Genomic DNA, 24003 nt, shown 5'->3' with positions numbered 1-24003 from the left:
TTTTTACTTGCACCTATAAAAAATGATGTGGAAGTGAGGCATATTTTATATAGAGTAAATATTTTAAGTGCTGAATGACTTTCTGTCTTTTTGATCTTGGTAATTGAATTTTAAATTGTATCTAATTCTTAGTTAAGTGGAAAGTTTAATATACTTATACATTTTTGGATACAGAAATAATATTAAAGGTATACTGAACACTTTTCTTGTCCCAGTTGAGTAAATTAATATGGTACTTATAATAAGTTATCAATACTAGAAATGTAACTTAGTGGTCTAATCATGGATAAAGTTACCCTGTAGTATCAAATCAGATATAATACAGAAATAACTATTCAACCAAGTTGCAGTGCCAACTCAGTAGCATTATGATGTAGTGCAGTAAAATGCTATCATGTTGACAATCCAAATCTATGAACATTTGCCTGGGGTCTTTTCCAGGCATGGAAAACTGAATGACTAAGTACTCTGAGGAGTTTGTTTTGGCACATAAGAATGGGTGAGATATATAGGAAGAAAAATAACCCTTCCAATCACCATTTCCATGATGATGCAGACTTTCTCCATCAGGAGACATTAAATTTTATTCATGGATGGAGCTGAGAAGTACCAAATAGAAACTAAAATGTGTCTTCTTTAGCCTTAGGAAATGATGGTTCCCTTGTTTCTCCTAAAAATAGTTGGTTCTGGGTGGTTTTGCTTGCTGAATACTAGTGTTGGCACGTAATTATAGGGATTTTTATTGTGTTTTTCCAGGGTAGTACTCAGTTTTTCAAATTATGTGAGGATGCCTAGGAGAATATATCCTTGTATACTTATCTCATTTTTATTGACAAGCTACCCAATCAAGTCTAAAGTAGCTGCAGCCACAGTGAAACTAATTGCTTATGGATGCTAGCCTGAAATTGCATTTTCAGATGTTCGTTTTTGTTAATCTTGCCCTTTTAAAATTCTTGAATTTTGTAGCAACTGTATATCCTTATTAGATTATTGGTCCCAATATTGACCTTATGCTTCTTATAAACAAGAATTTGGTGAGGTAATTCCAGAAGAGGGAGAACTCGAGACGAAATGATCTTGTTTGAGATTGACTTTTTTCAACAAAATGTTTTGAAAAATATGGATGCAGGTAAAATTCTTTGTGCAATAATATGTTAGCTTTTCCAAATACATTCACTTCAAAGTGTCTCTTCCTCCTCATCCCTGTCAGGACCTTTGGAACAGATAATATTTGTCTTTTAGGATAAGAGATTATTGCACAAATATTAATATTTAGTCTGTAGTTTGACAAAACTTCAAGCTCTGTTTAACAGCTGGATCATCCAGTTATTCTTACCATTAATCAGAGAGGCCTGACTCATGTTTAAATGTTGGGTTGAATAAGGAATATTGACTTTCTCAGTTTAGAGATATTATTTATGAAAATTCCTACGCAACTATACTTTTCAAATTATTTATAAAATTCTAATTTTTCCTTAGAAATATCATCAACTAGATAATCTTGACAGTCTAAGTTGATACTTCATCCCTGAGAGAGGCTGAATTTATTGTAGTATCATTTTGGTGAATAAAGAGAAAGAGACTAGGAAACAAATGATTAGAGTGAGATCAGATTCCATCTGAGTAACAAAATTAAAAATATATACACGAAGAGACAGCTGCCAGTAAGATTCCAAGTACTTCTCCCTAGTCCTCTCTTTTCTTGCATTTGGCTTTCTTACATTGGTACCCATCTGCTAGTAGTAACTAGGCTGATAATTGAAGGCAATATTCCAACATAGCATTGCCAGCACCATCTGTTATCTAATAGTGTAGCCGGGTACTGGGGGGGAGGGCAGTACTTGTATTTTTTTTTTAAGAATCAGTTTTGTTTCGTTTTTAAGTATGATCTTGGTGAGACATTTAAAGTGCAATTGCTAACAAGGCAAAACTTAGTTTAACTGTTTCACCAGTACCTCTCTTTTCTTTCCAACTTGATTATAAACCCCTAGACGCAAGATGTCAGAGTAAGCAGTAAATCTCTGTCACTCTCCCATATTCATGTCCAAACAAGCATAGAAACAATGCCCCAAAACAAATCATGGAACAGCACAACCAGCAAAAAGGATAGGGTGAAACGATCTTTTAGCCTAAGAAACGTGAAAGATTGGCAAGAAAAGTCTGTCTCACTTAGGTAAAAGGTGAGAGCAGTGCAAGACAGGAAGCATCTCAGCAAATCAGGAGCAAGCCCCACCTCAGCAAACGAGTGGTAGGTGCTGAGCTCTGATGTGGTAGAGCAGGCAAATGCCAACAGGTATCTTAGCATGGTCAGGGGAACTGGCAGACTCTGGCTCCAGTAACCACCATGTGCTTTAGCATGGCCCTGGGCAAACAGGTAGCTTCCATTGGCCAGACCTCCACATGCTTCACTACAGCCCCAGGGAAACAGGTGGACATCAACCCTATAGGTGCCTAAGCAAACAGGCCCCCAGCACATGCTCCAGCATAGCCTGGAGGAAATATTGAAACACCCCACCTTCCTCAGCACATACCAGACACCAGCACCAGGTAAGCTGCCAGACCCTTACGGCCTCTAGCAGCACTAGTCATCCCCCACCACAGCCCCTCAGTGTGCAGCATCAGAGCATCATTGTGTAAACAGGACCTGTGTTCTGTTGCACAAGAAGACTGAGACAGTGTCCTTTCCATCCCAGGAGCAGAGCCCAGCATCAAAAAAGGTGACCAAAAACCAACAACAAAAGAATCTGACTATAGAAAATTATTATGATGACAGGAAAGATCAAGACACAAAATCACAGGACAACAGGATCAAAACACCTGTGGGCAAAGCCCCAAAGGAAAATGGTAAATGGTCTCAGGTGTCCAGAAAGAACTCATGGAAGAGCTCAAAAAGGAGCTTAAAAATCATATGAGAGAAGTGGAAGAAAAATTGGGAAAAGAAATGAGAGTGATGCAAGAGAATTATGCCAAAAGAATCAACAGCCTGGAAAAAAAGACAACTGCTTAAAAAGTAGAATTGTCCAAATGGAAAAGTGCAAAAGTTAACTGAGGAAAACAACTCCTCAAAAGTTAGAATTGGGTAAGTAGATGCTAATGACCCTGAGATATCTAGAATCAATCAAATTCAAAAAGAATGAAAAATAGAAGGAAATGTAAAATACCTCATTGCTAAAGCAACTGACCTGGAAAATAATAGATCCAGGAGAGACTGTGGCAGAATCATTGGACTACCTGAAAGCCATAACCAAAAGGACCTAGACAGCATCTTTCAAGAAATTATTAAGGAAAACTGCCCTGATATGGAACCAGAGGGAAAAATAGGCATTGAAAAAATTCACCAATTATTTCAGGGAAGTGATCCCAATATAAAAATTCTAACAAACATTACAGCCAAATTACAGAACTATCAGGTCAGGGAAAAAAGTGTACTGCAAGTGGCCAGAAAGAAACAATTCAAGCATCAGGCAGTCCCAATCAGAATCACATAGAACTTGGCAGGTGCAACATTAAAAGGCTGGAGGTCATGGAACATATTTCAGAAGGCAGAGGAGCTAGGACTACAACCAAGAATCACCTACCTGACAAAATTGAGCATAATACGTCAATGGAAAAAATGATTCAGTGAAATAAGAAGGATTTCAACACTTTCATAAGGAGAAGACCAGAATTGAACAAAAAAGCTGATTTCCAGTATCAAGATCCAAGGGAAACATAAAAAAGTAAAATGGGAAAAGAAAATTGAAAAACTTTTGCACGAATCAAACCAATGCATCCAAGATTAGAAGAAATGCAGAAAGCTGGGAAATAATCTTTACAGCAAGTTTTTCTAATAATGACCTCATTACTCAGATATTTAGAGAATTGAATCAAATTCATAAGAATATAAGCCATTCCTCAATTGATAAATGGTGAAAGGATATGTATGAACAGGTAGTTTTCAGACTGAGAAATCAAAGCTGTCTATAGGCATATGAAGAAATTCTCTAAATCACTTTTGATTAGAGAAATGCAAATTAAAATGACTGAGGTAACATCACACCTATCAGATTGGCTAATATGACAGAAAAGGAAAATAATGCTGGTGGAGATAATGGGAAAATCAAGACTAATGCATTTTTGGTGGAGTTGTGAACTAATCCAACCATTCTGTAGAGCAGCATTCTGTAGAGCAATTCCCCAAGGTGCATAAAGTTGTGCATACCCTTTGATCCAGCAAAACTGCTACTAAGTTTGTATGTCAAAGATAATCATAAAAAAGAGAAAAGGCTCTCCATATGCAAAAATATTTACAGCAGCCCTTTTCATGGTGGCAAAATATTGGAAATAGAGGCGATGTCCATCAATTGGGGAATGGCTGAACAAACTTTGCTCTGTGAATCTAATGGAATGCAATTGGGCACATTTCAGAAAAACCTGAAAAGACATGTACAAACTGATACAAAGTGAAATGAGCAGAACCAGGAAAACGTACACAATATCAGTAACATTGTGTGATGATGCACTATGAATGGCTCAGCTCTTAGCAACACAGTGATTTAAGTACAAAGGACTCAGGAAGGAAAATGCTGTCTACATCCAGATAAAGAGCTGATGGACTCTGAGTATAGATTAAGGCATAATTTTTTCACTTTATTCTTTTTCATGTTTTTTTTTTTTGATCTGTTTCTTTTTTTCACAACTGTGGCTAACATGGAATTATGTTTTACATGATAGCACGTGTATAACTTACATCCAATTGCCTACCTTTTTTTTTTTTTTTTTTAGGGGGGGAGAATATTTTGGAACTCAATTTTGTAAAAATGAATGCTAAAAATTGTCCTGATGTAATTGGGAAAAATCCTATAAAAAATAAATAGTAAAAAGTAATTGAAAAGCTAAGCATCATTATAAAGAAACGTGGAAAATATATTTACCTTAAGTAAATGAAATATTTGGTTCTTTTTCGTTCATGGTGATATAAGCCAATTCTTACCACTTGGGCACCATAAACAAGGTTATCATACAGAAATAAAATCCATATCTATACTTCCTTGTTAGAGTAATTAATTTTATGTTTCTCGATTAACATAGCATTCTCCTCAAATGGACTCATTTTGTTTCTAGCTCAGAATTTCCTCTCTCCCTCCAAACTCTTCCCTCATCCATTGAGAGGGCACAAAATAGTATACCCATTATAAATATGAAGTCATTGAAATCATTCTCACATTAGCCTTGTTGCAGGGAGGGGAAAAAAGGCAAAAAAAGAGAAAGTGAAAGAAAATAAGCTTCAATCTGCACATAGTTTATCAGTTCTTTTCTGAAGATGGATAGCATTCTTTATCATGATTCCTTTGGTATTATCATGGATCATCGTATTGCTAAGAATAACTAAGTCATTAACAGTTGATCATACAGTATTGCTACTGCTGTGTACAGTGTTCTCCTAGTTTTGATCACTTCACTTTGTATCAGTTCATATAAGTCTTCCTAGATTTTCTGGAAGTTATCTGTATCAGTTCTTAAAATGATAGTATTCCATCACAGTCATACACACACATGCGTACACACACACATTTAGTGATTCCCCAGTTGGTGGACATTCCCTCAATTTCCATTTCTTTGCCACCACAAAAAGACCTGCTATAAATATTTTTGTGTAGATGGGTTCTTTTCCTTTTCCTTTGATTTCTTTGGACCTAGTAGTGGTATTGGTGGATCAAGGACTATGCACAGTTTTATAGCCCTTTGGGCATATTTACAAATTGTTCTTCAGAACAGTTGAACTAGTTTGCAGCTCCACCCACTGTGTTATTAGTATCCATATTTTTCCATATCCCCTTTAGCCCCTCGTTTTCCTTTTCTATCATCTTGGTCAACCTGATGAATGCCTCAGAGTTGTTTTAATTTGCATTTCCTTAAATTTTTAGTGATTTAATGTATTTTTTCATATGACTGTTGATTACATTGATTATTTTTCTTCTGAAAACTCATATCCTTTGACCAATTAACAATTTAGAAATGCCTCATAAAAATTTGTTTCCATTATATTTGGGGAATGGGACCTTTACTAGAAAACATTGCTACAAAATTTTTTCCTAGTTTCTTGCTTTCCTTCTAATGTTGGCTGCATTTTAAATTTAATTTTTTTTAGTGCAAACCCTTTTAATCTAATGTAATTAAAATTAGCCATTTTACCTCCTGTGATCCTCTGTATTTCTTGTTTAGTCATGAACTTTTTCTTTATATATCTGACAGATAGGTTTTTTTTCTCCCATGCTCCCCTAATTTGCTTATATCACCCTTAATTGTTCAAGTCATGTACCCATTTTAACCTTTTCTTGGTATACAGTGTGAGTTGTTGGTGAATGCCTAGTTTCTGCCAGGCTGCTTTCTACTTTTTCCAGCAATTTTTATCAAATAGTGAGTTCTTGCCCTAGTAATTTGGACCTTTGGGTTTATAAAACGCTAATTTATTGTGGTCATTTACTATTATGTATTATGTGCCTAATCCATTCCATTGGTCAACCCACTGCCATACTTAAAAAACCCAAAACAGCAATAGCCCTGCATTTTGCATTTTTGTCAGTATGGGGACCTCTGGTTTGGTTATCATTATACGTAATTACTACTTCTTTAACTCAGTCCTTTATAGCTGCCTTTATAGTCCTTTTTAGTTGTGTTAATTAACCATTGTTACGCAGTCAATATGTGTCATAAATGAGATTTGAACCTTGGTCCTGCTGATTCTGGAGGCAGCTCATCCATTGGTGTACATTGCATCTCATACATAGACTTTTGTGGTGGACTTTCAGAAAAATTCACAAGATTTCATCATAAAATATTCATTATAAAAATTGTTATATGACTAGAGAAAAGTAGAGGTATATTCTCCTGGATAAAATTTGTATATAACTGTACAGTATTAAGTTTGGTTTTATGATTTTTTTTTGAGTTTTTTATTGTAGTCCTTGTGTATATAGTTTTCCTATTTCCATTATTCATATGCCACAATTTTTTTAGACATTCCTCATTATAATGGCACTCCCTTCATTCTCAGTACTTTGCTGACATCAAATTGCTGCTATACATATTTTGCAATATAATAGGCCCTTCTGTATGTAGTCTCCTTGGAGGAGTAGATTTCTAACAGTAGAATCTCGGGTTCAGAGGGTATGAATACTTTGGATACTTTTATTTCTTAATTCCAACTTATTTTTTAGTAATTATTAGAATAATTCAAAGTCTTTACGACCTGTGTATTTGTGTGCCTGCTTTTCCATAGCTCCCAAAGGACTTTTATTTAATGAAGCACTAAAATAACATTGTGATTAGGTGATGTCACTTATTTAGTGACTTCCATGTACAGGTTCTGAGGACAGCATTACATCAAGTTTTGTTAGATTTGATTCTTTCCTAAATGAATACAAGCAACATAAAGTAATGTTTTACACTGTAATTTTGGGATTTTATATGTATTTAGGAGTACCTCTGGTGTTTGCCTTTTGAGCACCTTTATATCTGGATTCTTTGAATCCCCTAAAGGAAGCTCAAATAGCCAGCATTTTTTTCCTGTGGTACTATATAGATGGAAAAAGACCTATCATCATAGCCCATGCTGTGTACCTACCTTTCCTTTCTATTCTTAAAGTATTTTATGTTTATGTTTAAATTAAGGTGTCTGTCTTCATTAAGGAGCTTAACTTAAAAGTTTTGAGTTGGTATCCATTAGTCATATTTTCATATCCCACTATCTTACCAACATAGCAGCTGTTATTTTAGTCTGCAATGCTCACATTATTAGTCACTAAGAATTAATCTCTTATTTTCTTTTAGAAAATTTTTTCTTGAGTATAATTAAGTTTTATTATTAATATTTTAGGAAATGATGCAGGAAAAACAACTTTTTAGCCATCAGTTAGATAAAAGAACAAGAGAAATCTACCAACTGGAGGAAGAACTCAAGAAAACCAAAAATTATCTAAGGGAGAATCAGAATCTTGCAGAAGAAATGAAAGGTAAGTTGAATGACTGTTAAGTATTTGGTATCTAAATGGTTGTTTTCACTAAGAGAAGAAGATATAGATATTTTTTGAATATCCTGAAGATGAAGTAAATTGTTAGTTTGCCTTGGATAATGTCCTTTGTTTTTGGTTAGGAGTTGGGAAGAGAATGAGACTTTTAGTGCACATTTTTACATGTAATTTATTTTGACAATTTGTTATGACAGTTGGGATTATTTTTAATTAACTCTCCCCAAATGACTGATTTATAGTTCTTTGAAAACAAAATGGTAAAATCTTCCAATAAGAACTATATTGTCAGTAAATCACTTTTCTCACAATACTGTTTTTTTTACGTCTCAAGTGTGTTAGTTATACCAGGACGATTGATTTCATCTTTCATTATAACTTTTCTTATGAAAATTGAGAAAATAAAATCAATTCTGTTTTTTATTGATTTCATTCTGTATCACGCTTGACATTTTTTAACTGTCCTAGTCATGTTTCAATAATTTGAGAATTAAGTTTGGAAATCCAGCTTTTCTGTAAGTCATTCATTGTGTCTGAACTAAGTTTAAAAGTTGAGGTCCTTCTCCTGCTAATCATTGTTCTGTTCTTGTATTGAAGAAATCTGTTATCTTTGAAGGATGCAGGTGAATGCCAAGGAATCTGGTCTGTTATCCAAGGAAATTTTGTCCATTATTACTAAACTTTCCTTGCATATGGACTCAACCAGTGAACTTTTTTAGTGACAGGATGGAAGGAAGCAGTCAGTCATGTTTTTCATCATACCAGATTGTAATAACTAATCGTTGTTTTCCCCATCTATGATGCTATAAGCTTTGTAACCATAATAGTGTTTTCCTGATCTGTGATGCTGCCTTCTATTCTGGATCTTTACAGAAAAGGCCCTTCCTTTTGTCTATAAAATAAAGCTATCCCCCTCATTAAGCGTCTTCTGGCTTGTCGTGTATCAGGGAACCTCCTTTTATTGGTAGTTGCAAGTCTTAGTGTTCAGAACTTCGTGCCTCAGTTTACTCTAATTTTCAGTATAACACTTTTTAACCAACTTTTATTTAACTGTATTGTTTCCCAAGCCCTTGATGACCATTTTCTTAGATTTCTTATTTGATTGCATGATTTTTTTAGCCAAATAATGTTCCCTTAATCACAACTGAATTTATAGTTTAATTTTTTGTGTATATTTTTGCCATACCTTATTTATATATATTTATTTGATTACCTCAAATTTGCTGATTAAGGGATTATACTTTTCTGTGAATTTCACAATACTTACTATTTCTAACTTCTGAATTTAAATGATTTCATTTGTTTAAAGAACTTTTCATCTTCCCTGTTTTCAAAACAACAGCTGGTATAAATATCAATTATCTCCAGTTTTCCTGAAAACAAAAAAGGGAAAGTCATGTAGTTTGCCATTACCATTTCCAAAAATAGACTGGAGTGGTGTGATGCATCAAAGGCCTCTTGCCACTATTTTCCTAGCTATAAAATATAGATGATTTGGGGCAGATAGAGGAGTTTTCCCTCATTGCATCTGGTTTATATTTTCAGGTGCCATGTTAAGATTTTTGTTGTTGTTTTTCAGTTGTATCCGACTCTTCCTGATCTCATTTGGGACTTTTTTTGTAAAGATATTGAAGTGGTTTTCCATTTCCTTTTCCAGCTCATTTTTCAGATGAGGAAACTGAGGCAAATAGAGTTAAATGACTTGCCCAAGGTCACAGAGCTGGTAGTATCTGATACAGATGAGTCTTCCTGATTCCAGGCCTGGCACTGTGCCCTATGTTATGATAACCATATGCTGTATGTTTGAAATTCTTTTTGTTCTAAGTAGTTATAGGTGAATCTAGCAGTTTTTCTTAGAATGACAGGGACAGTATAAACCTTTCAAGTCATTAAAAAAACAAAAAACAAACCAGAAGAGATTATAGGAACAATATGCATTAGGAAATGGGGTGATCCCTTCCTTGTTTTGCTATGATCTGTTTGTTTCTTTGTCAGTGATTTATAAAATTAAATTTGCTGAAAAAGAATATTAAAGCTTGAAAAGTACATTGAAAAGTAATGATTGCTATATGTTTATTCTGGTGTTATTTTTGGTATTGTCTGAAAAAAATTCACTACCTGATCTCCTGTAAATAATAGTTTCCCTCTTCAAGTATATAAACTTAAATAATGAGTTGAAATTAGTCAAGAAAGGTATATAGGTTATTCACCGTAAACTTAAATTTATTGTCCCATAGATTATAATTAATAAAAGCATTATGTTTTTTAGATAAGAATGCCACTCAAGAGGAAGCTTTAAAAGCTCTTCAAGAAAAAATGAATCAACAGGAAAAATCTTTGACTTTGGAGAAACTGAAGCTTGCAGTGACTGATCTAGAGAAGCAACGGGATTGTTCTCAAGATCTGCTGAAAAAAAGGGAACATCATATTGGACAGCTGAATGATAAATTAAGCAGAATAGAGAGAGAGTCAGAAGGGTTACTGAGTACCTTGGAATTAAAGGAGAAGGAATGTGAAGAACTAAAAAAAGAGACAAATCTATTTTCTCAGTGGAAAAGTGAGAAAGAACAACTTTTGAATCAGCTTTTATTGGAAAAGGAAGGCTTGGAAAGCAAAATGAATCATTTGGAAATATGTCTGAAGACTCAGCAGATGAAAAATCATGATGCCAGTGAAAGTTTCAAAATAATGGAAATTGAAAAAGAAAACCTAGGGTTGGAGATCAGAAACCTTCAGAATGCAATAGAAGGAAAAAATGTAGAATTAGAAGCACAGAAAAGAGCTTATGATGAACTCCAGCTAAAAGCTGAAGGCTCAGATCAGAAATATAAAAAGGAAATAGAAAATCTCTCTTGGAAAGTAGTTCAGGTAACTGAGGAAGTTGAACATCTGAAACAAAAACTACAGTTAATGTCCAGTGAAATGCTGGGGAAAGATCAGCGTTATGAAGAATTGTGTATACAATATGAAAGGATCAATAGTCTAATAAAATCCAAAGACATTTCTCAAATGACAAGTGATGATCACTGTGGGGATCTTTTGATTTTAGACCAGCCAGTTTTGAATGATTCTTTTACAAATATACTTGAAATTCAAGGCAGACTACCTTTAGAAGGGGGAGATCAGAAAATGAAATTACATTTAGAAAACCAGAGTGTAAAAAGTACAGCTGTACTACAAGATGAAGTTTCTTCATTTGAGCTTTCAATAGAGTCTCAAAAGCAGATGAACTCAGACTTACAAAATCATTGTGAAGAGTTGGTGCAAATCAAAGGTGAAACAGAAGAAAATCTGGTTAAAGTAGAACATATGCAGGAAAGTTTTGTGGATAAGCAGTTTCAAATAGTGAGTGAACAACAGGAATCTGGACAAGCAGAGATTGAAGATTTAAAAATCAATAACCAATTACTTGAAGAGTCAGTAAAGGAACAGCAGTTGATATCTGAAACCCTGAGTTCTGAGAAAGAGGAAATTAATTCAGTTCTTTTTCAAAACAAGCAAGAAATTGAAGAACTGGCCCAAGAAAATAGGAATCTCAAGGAAATTAATGCAATTTTAAATATAGAAAAAATGAACTTGATACAAAAAAATTTAAGTTTTTCGAACTGTTTAATTGAAAAGGAGAAAAATATTTCAGAGCTTTCTGATAGAAACAAAGGGGAAGAGCTTCTTTTGTTAAAGAGATGTGAAGAAGCTGAAAAGGGACTTGAACTCCTTAAAGAAAATTACAAATTAATGGAGGAAAAGAACATAAAATTGGAATGTATCTTAAGTGAACATGTGGATAGTCTTTATGGAAACAGAAATAATGAATTAAAAGACTTGGAAGAAGCTTTTGCAAGAGAACGTGAAGATTTTGTAGGCAAGTTAGCCTTAGCTGAGGAAAAAAATGAGAAATTAATTCTTGAGAGGGAGACAATACAGTGTGGACTGAGAGCTGAAATTGCAGCTATTCAAAATAGTTTGAAGATTGAAATTGATGGCTTAAGACAAGAAATTTCAAATTTCAAGTGTGAAAAAAGCAAAATGCAGGAACAGTATCATGTCTTGCTGCAAGAGAATGATCGATTGATGAAATTAGTTAAGGCAAAAGATGTGCAAAGGAATGAATTGGTTCTTACTGGCAGCCCTGCCTCTGAACAAATCAGTGAGTCTTTAAATGAAAATGGGAATGAATTAGATAATTTTAAAATGATTCAAGATGAAATGTTTCATTTGAATATTGAAGCTAAAGGCAGTTCTTTAAATACTTATAATGCAGAAGAGGTACAACTTGAGGAAGTTGTCAAACATATGGAATTGAGACTTAAGGAAAGTAAAAAGGAGAAAGAGATCTTACAGCAAGAATTAGAAATGATTAGAAAGGACTTAGAAATTAGAGATTCAGAGGTAATGGAAACTAAGCAATATGATCAGTCATTTGAAGCCAACAACTATGAGGACTGTGAAAGAGAAATGGATGAAAAGTATATTTCAGTTCTACATGAACTATCAGCAAGTAGAAAAGATAATGCACAACTGATGACTTCATTGCAGACAGCAGTAAATAAACTAAATGAATTAGAGAAGATGTGTGAGAGTCTACAAATTGAAAAGTTAGAACTAACTTCTGAGCTGAATGATTCAAAATCAGAATATATCTTAGCAACTACCAAAATGGCAGAAAAAGTAGAGAAACTAGTGAATGAAGTTAAAACACTAAATAATGCAAATAATGACCTTGCTGGTGATCATACTGAAGAGAATGGTGAAGATGAATTTGGGGAACAATATAATGAACCAAAGTCTATTTGTTTAAAACTTCTAGAGGGCAGTATTGAAAATGGTGGTGACTATGAACATTTGAAACTGTCCAACAAAGAAGTTCAGATGCATTTTGTTGAGTTACAAGAAAAATTTTCATCTTTGCAAGTTGAACACAGAATTTTGCATGAACAGCACTGCTCCTTGAGCTCCAAGTTGTCAGAACTATGTTCTTACACTGACACCCTAAAGGCTGAAAATTCTGTATTGTCAATGAATCTTAAAAACCTACAAAGTGATTTGATGAAGCAGTGCACTCCTGGTAAAGAAGAATTTGCCCTAGAAGAGGGTGAATCTTTATCATCCTCTTGTATGAATGAAATCCCCAATCTTACAAGTTTTGTGGAATCTTCTTTTTGTAAGGACTTATTTGAAGAAACAAGAGAAATATCCTCTTTGAGCAGTTTAGAAGAAAATATTTTAGACAGTCAGTCCAGTCCTAATGTAGAGAAAACCCCTTGTAGCAGTCCTGAGGTAGACTGCATGACTAAGAAAATTGCTAGATCTGATCCCAGTTTGAATATTGAAGAACTTGAGATTCTTTGCCAAACTTATCAGATGTCACTGAAGAATCTTCAAGACAAATATCAAAGTCAAGATAATGTGAAAGATAAAGAGATTCAAGAGCTTAAACAACTCATAAATTCTGAAAGAAAAGAGCTGGAATCTCTTAGAGAGCAATATTTATTAGAAAATGAGCAGTGGCAACAAAAGCTGGCAAGCGTGACTGTGGAAATGGAGTCAAAGTTGGCAGCAGAAAAGAAACAGACTGAGTACTTGTCACTTCAACTTGAAGTAGCAAGACTTCAATTTCAAGGTCTTGATTTAAGTTCCCATTCATTCCTTATTGCTGAAAGTGAAGATGTAAGTATGTTCAACAAGCTTATTTTTCCTTAGCATACCTACTTATGTTCAAAGAATAAAAGGCATTGTTATGCTAAATCCAGCATGATGATTAAAGGTTCCCTAAATATTAAAACAAAATAAACCTAATTAATTTCTTATATTTGAAACTTGTTTAAAAAACTACATTACTACTTCAGGAAAACAAATTAATGCTTGGTTTTAGCAAATTGTTACTGTGATTGGCATTATCACAACCATGGTATATATGGAACTATTGATGGTGACTGCTTTTAGCAATATTATAATATTTGAACGTGAACTTGAAGGAATGAGTACATGTTATTCACAACTCATGAGGTAGTGATTGTATAGGCTTATCCTGCCTACTATTGTTGATTGGTTACATGATGATACAAATTATTTGGAGCTTACAGGAATTCTTCTGGGGATCATTTGCTAGATCACATCAATGGGGATCATTTAATGTGTCTTCTAGGTGACTGGTTAAACATTAAGATTTCATTTTTATATTGTGTGAATTTTATTAAAAATAGCAATAATATAATTGTTAAATGATGTTGGTTAACAACATTAGCAAGTATGTGTTTGATGTAAATTTGGCTTGAAAACACAAAGTTGTGAGATGGTTGACCTCTGTGACTTTTCAGGAAGAATGTTATGTTTTAGAATTACAGCAATTAAGAAAGAATTCCTTATAATTAGTACGTGTGTTTGAAAACTTTTGGCCTGGTAGCTTACTATGACATATCTAATTTAGTTCTACCTACTTAAAACACACCTTTGTTTTACTGAGCAACTATTTTAGTAGATTTTAATTTTTAGATATATTTTAAACATTCATTTTTATTTCAAATAACTGAAATCTTAAAAAAAAAAAGCCAAATTAATATTTACCAAGTGAAAGATGAGTAGATTGGAATTTACCTGCCATTATTTTTGGACAGGAGAAGGGAAGTTTTACATTTCTACTATTAATGTTTCAAATCTCCTGCCCCAATTACATTTAATACAAATAGGCTACAATTATCTACCTTAAATAAAATAACATTTAAAGTGATTACTTTGACAGTCCTAATGGAGAGTTGAGGGCCAGTTTGGGAGATAAGAGGACAGTTGAATGTTCACCTTTCTTATTGTGGAAAAAAATATATCTGGAAAATAGTTTTTAGCTTTCTATATTTCTTTGTGGAAGATAAAATACTTTATTGTTGGTATTTTGTAATTACAGGCAATGAAGAATGACCAAGAAAGCAATGTCTCAGATAAATCAGAAGAACATACTTCATTCGTTGATGAAAAGATAATTAAGAGTGACAGACTACACATTTGTGAGCAAAATATTCAACAAACCTTAAATTTGGAGTGTGAGAAAATAGCTGAAATTGATGGTGTCAGCACTGCATTAGTAAATTCTAAGGAACTGAACTTAGAAAATGAACATAGAAATTCATCAGATAAAATGCCAAGCAATTCAGAATGCATTCGTGAATTATCATTTTCTAGTAATGATCCTTCAGCAGCTATGGATTTCCTGGAGAATCAGGTACTCATCCAGAATCTTCAAATGCGGGTAAAAGAGACTTCAAATGAAAACTTGAAGTTACTCCATGGCATAGAGGAAAGTAATAAAAAAGTTGATAGATTACTCAGTGAAATAAAAGAATTAGACTCCAAGCTGGGTTTACAAAAGGCTGAACTAACTGCTAAGATATGCATGTGTTCAGAATTAGAAAAAGTCATTCAGGAACTTCAAAAAGAAAAATCAGATCTGAGTGAGAAACTGGAATCCCTCTCTTATGAAAATCAACAATTACTTCAGGGAGTAACATCTTTGGAAAACTTAAATTCTGGTTCAAGACCATACAAAGCTATATTCACGGATACTGCAGATGTTGAAGATAATATAGCAATGGTACATAAAGACTGGAAAGAACAATTTCTTGAAATTGAAAATGAATTGAAGAGGGTAAAATCTGAAAAGATTAACATTGAGAATCATGCCTTCTCCCTTGAAGCTGACTTAGAAGGTCTTCAAACAAAGAATCTCTGTTTAGAAAAAGATAATGATAATAAACAGAAAATGGTGTCCAATCTTGAAGAACAACTTTCTGTGGTTATATCTGAGAAAAACCACCTTAGCGGAGAACTAGACATTCTGTTAAAGGAAAAAATGCAAATAGAAGACATATGTGAAAAACTGAAGGAAAAAATTGAAGTGTTTGAGTCAACTCAAAGGGGGTCCTTGCAACATATAGAAATAATGGAGTCTGAGGTAAGAGACAAAACACAACTCATTCAGACTATGTCATCTGATGTAAACCAACTTTTAAAAGAAAAGGATCATCTCCAAGAACAGCTTCAGAGTTTAGAGAAGAATACACAGGTGCTTAGTTTGGCAAAAGATGGCTTAAAAAATGAACTTGATCAATTGACCAATGAGAAAGAGCTACTTATAAGAGAATCAGAAAACCTGAAAGCCAAGTTGAATGAATCAGAAGCAGAAAATGCAAGCCTTTCTAAGGTTTTAGAGAATTCTCTAATCGAAAAAGGTGAGATTGCAGCAAGATTGAATTCAACACAAGAAGAAGTACATCAGCTCAGAAGTGGCATAGAAAAACTAAAAATCCGCATAGAGGCTGATGAAAAGAAAAAACACTATGTTATAGAAAAGCTGAAGGAAAGTGAACGTAACACTGACTCATTTAAGGACAAAATTGAAGCACTTGAAAGAGAATTGCAGATGTCAGAAGAAAATCAAGAAGCAGTGATTCTTGATGCTGAGAATGCAAAGTCTGAATTAGAAACACTGAAAGCACAAATGGAGGAGTTAACCAAAAGCCTAAAATGTTCAGAATTGGAATTATTTACCTTAAGAGCAGAAAGAAATATGCTGAATGGGTTGCCAGAAAATCAGGGTCAGCAGTCTGAATTGAAAGAGTTGACCCAAACCATAAAATGTTTAGAAACAGAAATTACTGCTTTAAGGACAGAAAAAGAAAATATATTGAAAGAGTTACAAGAAAAGCAAGGTCAGGTGTCACAATTGGAACAGTTGGCCCAAAACTTAAAATTTGTTGAAACTGATGTTTTTTCTCTAAGGTCAGAAAAAGAAAATATATCAGAGGAATTGCACAAAAAGCAGAGTCAAGTGTCTGAATTAGAAGAATTGACTGAAACCTTAAGATGTGTAGAAACTGAAGTTGTTTCCTTACGGTCGGAAAAAGACAATGTATTGAAAGAACTGCAAGAAAATCAAGATCAAGTATATAAATTAAAAGAATTGATTGAAAGCTTAAAATGTTTAAAAGTAGAAGTTGTTGCTTTACGGTCTGAAAAAGAAAATTTATTGAAAGAATTAACAGGAAAGCATGATCAAGTTTGCCAGTTAGAAGAATCAATTAAAACCCTAAAATGTTTGGAAATAGAAGTTGTTTTCTTAAGGTCAGAAAAAGAAAATATACTGAGAGAATTACAAGAAAATCATTATCAAGTCTTTGAATTAGGAGGATTAGTCCAAATGCTAAAATGCTTAAATTCCGAACTTATCACTATAAAGTTAGAAAAAGATAATCTTTTGAAAAACCTACAAGAAAAACAAAATCAAGTGTCTGAATTAGAAGAGCTTATCATTAGCTTAAAATGTTTGGAAACTGAAGTTGTTTCCTTAAGGTCAGAGAAAGAAAATATGACAAAAGAGTTGCAAGAAAAGCGGAATACAGTCTCTGAACTGGAAGGGTTGACCATAAATCTAAAATACTTGGAAACTGAAGTTGCATCATTAAAGTCAGCAAAAGATGATACGTTGAAGGAACTACAAGAAAAGCAGGATAGAATATGTGAATTAGAGGATATGACCGTAAGCCTAAAATGTTTGGAAACTGATTTAGAAGAGTTGACCAGAAGTCTAAGATCTTTGGAACCTGAAGTTACTTCTTTAAGGTCAGAAAAGGAGAGTCTGTTGAAGGAGTTGCAAGAAAAAAAGGATCTCATTTGTGAATTAGAAGACATGAACACAAACCTAAAAAGTTTAGAATCTGAAGTTGCTGCTTTAAGGTCAGAAAAAGAGAACTTGTTGAAGGAGCTGCAGGAAAAGCAAGGTCGCATTTGTGAATTAGAAGAGGTGACCATAAACCTAAAGTGTTTGGAACCTGAAATTACTGCTTTAAGATCAGAAAAAGAAAACATGTTAAAGGAGTTGCAAGAAAAGCAGGGTCAAACTTCTGAATTAGAAGAGTTGACCAGAAAGCTAAAGTGCTTGGAAACAAAATTTACTTCCTTAACATCAGAAAAAGAAAATCTATTGAAGGAGTTAGAAGAAAAACAGAGTCAAGTGTCTGAATTTGAACAGTTGACCAAAAGTCTAAAGAATTTGGAAAATGAATTTGCTTCTCTCACATCAGAAAAAGAAAATCTGTTGAAGCAGCTGTATGAATTAGAACAATCAACTAAAAAGCTAAAATGTTTGGAAAATGAAAATGTTTCCTTATTTTCAGAAAGAGAAAATATTTTGAAAGAACTACAAGAAAAGCAGGGTCAAGTGTCTGATTTAGAAGAATTGACTAAAAGTCTAAAGTCTTTGGAACCTGAAGTTGTTTCTTTAAGATCAGAAAAGGAAAACATGTTGAAGGTCTTGCAAGACAAACAGTGTCACATTCGTGAATTGGAAGAGATGACCTTAAACCTAAAATGTTTGGAACCTGAACTTGCTGCTTTAAAGTTAGAAAAAGAAGCAATGTCGAATGATTTACAAGAAAAGCAGAATCAAATTTCTGAATTAGAAAAGATGAACATAAGCCTAAAATGTTTGGAAACTGAAGTTGTTTCCTTAAGGTTAGCAAAAGAAAGCATGTCAAAGGAGTTAGAAGAAAAGCAGAGTCAAGTGTCTGAATTAGAACAATTGATCAAAAATCTGAAGAGTTTGGAATCTCAAGTTGCTTCTCTAAGGTCAGAAAAAGAAAGTCTGTTGAAGCAACTGTGTGAATTAGAAGAGTCAATTAAAAACCTAAAATATTTGGAAAATGAAGTTGTTTCCTTATCATCAGAAAAAGAACACATTTTGAAAGAACTACAAAAAAAACAGGGTCAGGTTTCTGATTTAGAAGAGTTGACCAGAAGTCTAAGATCTTTGGAACCTGAAGTTACTTCTTTAAGGTCAGAAAAGGAAAGTATGTTGGAGGAGCTGCAAGAAAGAAAGGATCTCATTTGTGAATTAGAAGAGATTACCACAAACCTAAAATGTTTAGAACCTGAAGTTGCTGCTTTAAGGTCAGAAAAAGAGAACTTGTTGAAGGAGCTGCAGGAAAAGCAAGGTCGCATTTGTGAATTAGAAGAGGTGACCATAAACCTAAAATGTTTGGAACCTGAAATTGCTGCTTTAAGATCAGAAAAAGAAAACATGTTAAAGGAGTTGCAAGAAAAGCAGGGCCAAACTTCTGAATTAGAAGAGTTGACCAGAAAGCTAAAGTGCTTGGAAACCAAATTTACTTCCTTAACATCAGAAAAAGAAAACATGTTGAAGCAATTATGTGAATTAGAGGAGTTGAACAACACCCTAAAATGTTTGGAAACTGAAGTTGTTTCCTTATCATCAGAAAAAGAAAACATTTTGAAAGAACTACAGGAAAAGCAGGGGCAGGTGTCAGAACTGAAAATGTTAAATGTTTCATTTGAAAACCTACTGAAAGAAAAAGAAGAGGAAAAGAGAAAATCTAAAGAAGAATCCAACCATACAATAGAGTCGCTTCAAAAACAGTTGAATGATCTAAATGAGAAAATAGAATCCTTACATGAAGAACGTAACACATGGAAGGTCAGTGAACAGGATCTAAATTGTCAAATGGATTGTCTAAAGAACGAGAAAATAAATTTGCTGCAGCAGCTTGAAGAGAGCAAAAATAATAATGCTGTGCTGAAATCTACTATGAATGACTTCATTCAAAAACTGGAAAGCAACAAACAAAAATTAGAGAAGGCAATGGAAGAAAACAGAATACTTCAAAAACAAGTTGAAGACCTCAGAAAGCTCTCTTCTATGTTGACCCAGATGAAGATAGAGCAGCAACTCTTGGAGAAAGAAAAATCACAGCTGGAAAATCTGACATTAGAGTTACAACAGAAGATCCAAGAACTATCCAAGAATGAAACATTGTTTGACAGTTTAGAAGCTCTGCAAAGTTCTTATGCAAATCTGGAGAATGAGCTTGAGTTGACAAAGAGGGAAAACTTGTCTCTTCTTGAAAAGGTGAATTATGAAAAAGTGAATTATGTTATTTGCATCTTTGTAGATATTCATAAGATTTTATTTGAGTAAATATTTTGAAAATCTTTAAATACTATATGAATATTGCTGTTATTTCAAATAACAATTAGTGGGAAAATAGTCCTGTAGTTTCCAAGTTGCGTTACTAGTATATGTAATTTTAAAATTTTGTTTAGACCTTGAATTACATTTGTGTAGGGAGTTCTCAATGTAGAAATGTCTACCCATGCAGATGGTAACCCTTTTGCAACTTCAGGGAGCTACTGAAAGGTTAAGTGACTTCCCCAGGTTCATGCCATAAATATATTTATCAGAGGTAAGACTTGAATATTACTCATCCTGATTGCCCTGCTATCTGTCTATTGCTGTCTCATGTTCATAATATAGATCGTCACGATAATGTGATCCATATTCATGTTTTCAAAGTATGAGGGAATAGAGAGGTTTTGAGGATTATGGGTGGTATCTGCTCTTGATATTTAGTAATATTTACTATTGATGTCTACCCTAACCATAGCAAGATATAATTTAACCAGAACACTTGATGGCTAATTTTGCTTTTTAGAGAGAGATAAATTATAAGACAACTGATATCAGATATTAATATTAGGATGATTTTTGCCCTTTTGCTTTCACAAAATTTTGTCGTAGAAATTAATGTTCAGAATTAATCATCCAAAAGACATTATGTTCAATATATTTCTAATATTAAAGCAAGAAAGGAGATTGGTTATGTTTATATAGAGATTTATTTCCAGGGTTGTTTCACACTATCCCCTTCATGTTTTTTGTGTTTTAGCCACACTGAACTGTTTCCAGATGAATTCCTTTTTGTGTCTGTTCCTGCATTCATTCAGGCTGTCTTTTGTGCCTAGAAGAGATTTCCTCTATATTTTTACCTGTTGAAATCTAACTTCAGTATTCAAATGGGTGTTCCCCTCCTTCCATTTCTCCCATACACATCCCTTTGCTGAAGGCAGCTGGTAGTAGAGTGCATGGAGTCCTGGGACTAGAGTCAGGAAGCCCTGAGATCCAATCCTCATATACCAGCTATGTGACCTTGAGCAAAGTCACTTAACCTGTTTGCCTCAGTTTTCTGGACTGTAAAAATGAAAGCAATATTGTCTACCTCCTGGAGTTCTTGTGAGGATTAAGTGAAATAATCTGTGTAAAAAGCACTTAACATAATGCCTGCCATGTGGCACGATAGAAATACATTCTTTTTCTTTCTTTCCCCCTTGCTGGAAGTGTTCCTTACCTCCTTATATTTTTTTTTTTAGTAGCTTTTAACTTTTAATCTCCCTTTACTCTTTTTACATTCTTTTTTACAATCTTCTTTCTTGTGTAAATGTTTTTTCGTTCCCCTAAAATATTGTAAAGTCCTTGAAAACAACGGCTCTATTGTTTTTCATTTTTATATTACCAGTGACTAGCACATAGGATCGTGGATGCATAGTAGATACATAATGGTTTTTCCCCCTTTAATAGCAAGAGTTAAAACATAGAGTAGTAAATCAGAAAATTTACTTATGCAGAACAGTCTGTTTTCTTAAAGCACTTTGGGTCTTTTCTATACTGTTAGACTGAGATAGCTGTTACTTTAGAGATGGTTAAATTCTTTCATCTTAAAACTAAGTATTCATAAAAGTAGCTCTCTAGCACGTTCTAGTAAGGATGCTTCTTTTAGATTCGCATACGATGGGGATTAGCAGTGAATCTAGAGCCAATCAAATCCAAAAAGTAGTTTCATAGTTTTTTAATATGCTTTTCCTGAATGTTGTTTAGGTTTAATTCGTAATGTATGTTTGTGAAGGATTTGAAGACTTAGTAATATCCTTTGATATTATCCCTCTCAGTTGTTTTCTGTAAAATCTTCACTGAGAAGGAAAGAATGCTTTTGTGGGTTTTGAAAATTCTTGGAATGCTTTAATGAGGTGAGAATTGACCAAGTTACATTGTTTTTTGAAGGCTAAAGTAATTATCCAGAATATGTTGTAGAGAAGTAGTTGATTTAGTTAAAAATCCACATGCCATCTAAGTAATATTTGGGAAATTAATTAAACATTCTGTTTCAGATAAATAAAGCGACAGATAATGAAGCACTGCTAAAGAAGGAAATGAATGAGATGATGCAAAAGATGACAGTGTTGCAAGAAGAATATACTGGAGAGAAGAATAGAAGAGAAGCAGAAGCAGAGAAGAGTAAAGTAAGTTGCTCTCTGAAATGCTGGCTACATTTAAATAATTTCAGATTAATAAAGCCACCTTTGTTATTTAGGAAGTCTTGTATGACTCATGAAATATCTTTGAAACCTTTGCTTTCCAATACAGTGATACCCAGTCCATCTATTGATCAGACTTCTTCATCTTCTCACTTTTAAAAATGGAGATAATGGTATCTGTCAGATCTGCTTACAAGAGTTCTTGTGAGGCCCGAATGAGATAAGGAATGGAAAGGGTTTTGTAAACCTTAATGCTGTGGGTAAACGTTGTTGTTATTTATTATTCAACCCATCTGGAATCCTACTTAGGAAACTAGCTTAGGAACAGGCAAATAAGTGCTCATGAAATAAAGCCCACTATTTCTTAGGGGACTCTTGGTGCCTCTTGATCGATGAGAAACTTTATTTTTTGCACAATTCCAGTAATCAGTAGCAGTAGCTTAATTCAGGTTAAAAGCTTGAATCTTATGAAGAGTAGACACAAAGGTCACTGACAGTGAAGGAGAAAAAGACAGCTATGAATGTACAGCTTTCTAGAGTCATCTGGTGTAGGAGCGAGTAGCTATACACACTCCAGCTTCTCAGAGCAATCTTATTTTGATGTTTATAATGACCTTGAGTCATCAAGAAAAGTTTAAAATTATATTTAGACAAGTAAATAAAACATTTTATGTAGGCTTTCATTTTAAAATGTTTAAGACTTTTTAAAATGCATTAGAGTATTAAGGTTATCTCAGAAATTTCCTTATTTGGGACCAATAATTCTCTGACAGTGTCAAGTTAATGAGGTGTTCCTGAAAAAATAGACACAGTTAGAAAGGAAATTGAATTAGCTTTTCAATTTTCTAAGTTAACTGAGTTTTCTAAACTTGGGACATATTCATATGTGTTATTATTATTTCTGTTATTCAAAACCTGTAAGAGGAAATAACTAAGATATCAAGTTAGATGATGAACATTAAATTGAAGAAAATTATCCATGGCTCACTAATCTAGTCATATTGTTTTCATGTTTATTTAGCTAACAGCTTCCTCTGATACGTACTCAAAATAATATAAAAATGTTGTGTTGTGATATATTAATTGATGTATAATATTAGTTCAAGTTTAATATCATTAAAAAATTTGTAACTAAAACATATTATTTGATTCTGTTTGTGTTCCTAGGTAGTTTTTTTCCCTTCAGAACTTAAAATTTCGTGGGCATGTACTTAGGTTTTTCCACTTTTAAAAAAAGGAAAATAAAAAGTTTTATCAAAAAATGATCAACTTATTCAAACATCATTTTTGCATTTAGATACAATTGGATGAGTTAAGCCTTGAAAAGTGTGAATTGAAGAAGAGTTTGAATTGTGCACAAAAAGAACTGAAGGAAAGAGAAGAGAAAGGAAGAAATGAAATCTCAGATTATCAGTGTAGACTTCAGGATTCCAGTAAGAAATATGAAACTTTACTCATGGAAGCAAACAAAAAGGTAAAAAACTATTTATGTGTGCACGTGCACACGCGTGTATCTGTGTCTGTGTTTGTCTCTGTCTCTGTGTCTGTGTGTGTCTGTGAGTATATTCTTATATAAGGAAAACTTCCTTATAATCAAAGCTGTCTAAAAATGAAATGGATTGCTCACTTTCCATGTTATAGGTCTCCAATTGAAACTAGGTAGATACTTCTTTTGGTTTTTTAAATTTAATTTTATTGTTTTTCCAGCTAACAGGTATGTATAGTCAAGCAGTATTGACCAAGTTATCCTATTGGCCAAGACTAAAAAATTTATACTCAGTATTTTAATTTCATCATCTCTGACAAGAACTGGGTTGTGTTCTGAAATTGATTGATCAGAGTT

The 24003-nt window shown here is 33.6% G+C and overlaps 1 protein-coding gene across 5 annotated transcripts in view; it reads left to right on the top strand.

The window, feature by feature from the left end:
* CENPF (centromere protein F) overlaps positions 1-24003 on the top strand; it is an 86194-nt gene that overhangs the window by 41888 nt on the left and 20303 nt on the right. For 4 of the 5 annotated variants that reach the window (XR_011975488.1, XM_072647842.1, XM_072647843.1 and 1 more), the window contains 5 exons: positions 7859-7994; positions 10279-13676; positions 14908-19920; positions 22014-22145; positions 23458-23634. Coding sequence is in view for 4 of the 5 variants with exons in the window: in XM_072647842.1 (XP_072503943.1) it covers positions 7859-7994; positions 10279-13676; positions 14908-19920; positions 22014-22145; positions 23458-23634 (8856 nt within the window). In the remaining variant the exon portion in view is untranslated. The remainder of the gene's footprint in view (positions 1-7858; positions 7995-10278; positions 13677-14907; positions 19921-22013; positions 22146-23457; positions 23635-24003) is intronic. The other variant, XM_072647845.1, reaches the window with a different exon arrangement.

Source organism: Notamacropus eugenii, chromosome 2, assembly GCF_028372415.1.
Source record: "Notamacropus eugenii isolate mMacEug1 chromosome 2, mMacEug1.pri_v2, whole genome shotgun sequence".
Classification (NCBI taxonomy): Eukaryota; Metazoa; Chordata; class Mammalia; order Diprotodontia; family Macropodidae; genus Notamacropus; species Notamacropus eugenii.
This window is presented reverse-complemented; position numbering and strand designations above follow the sequence as displayed.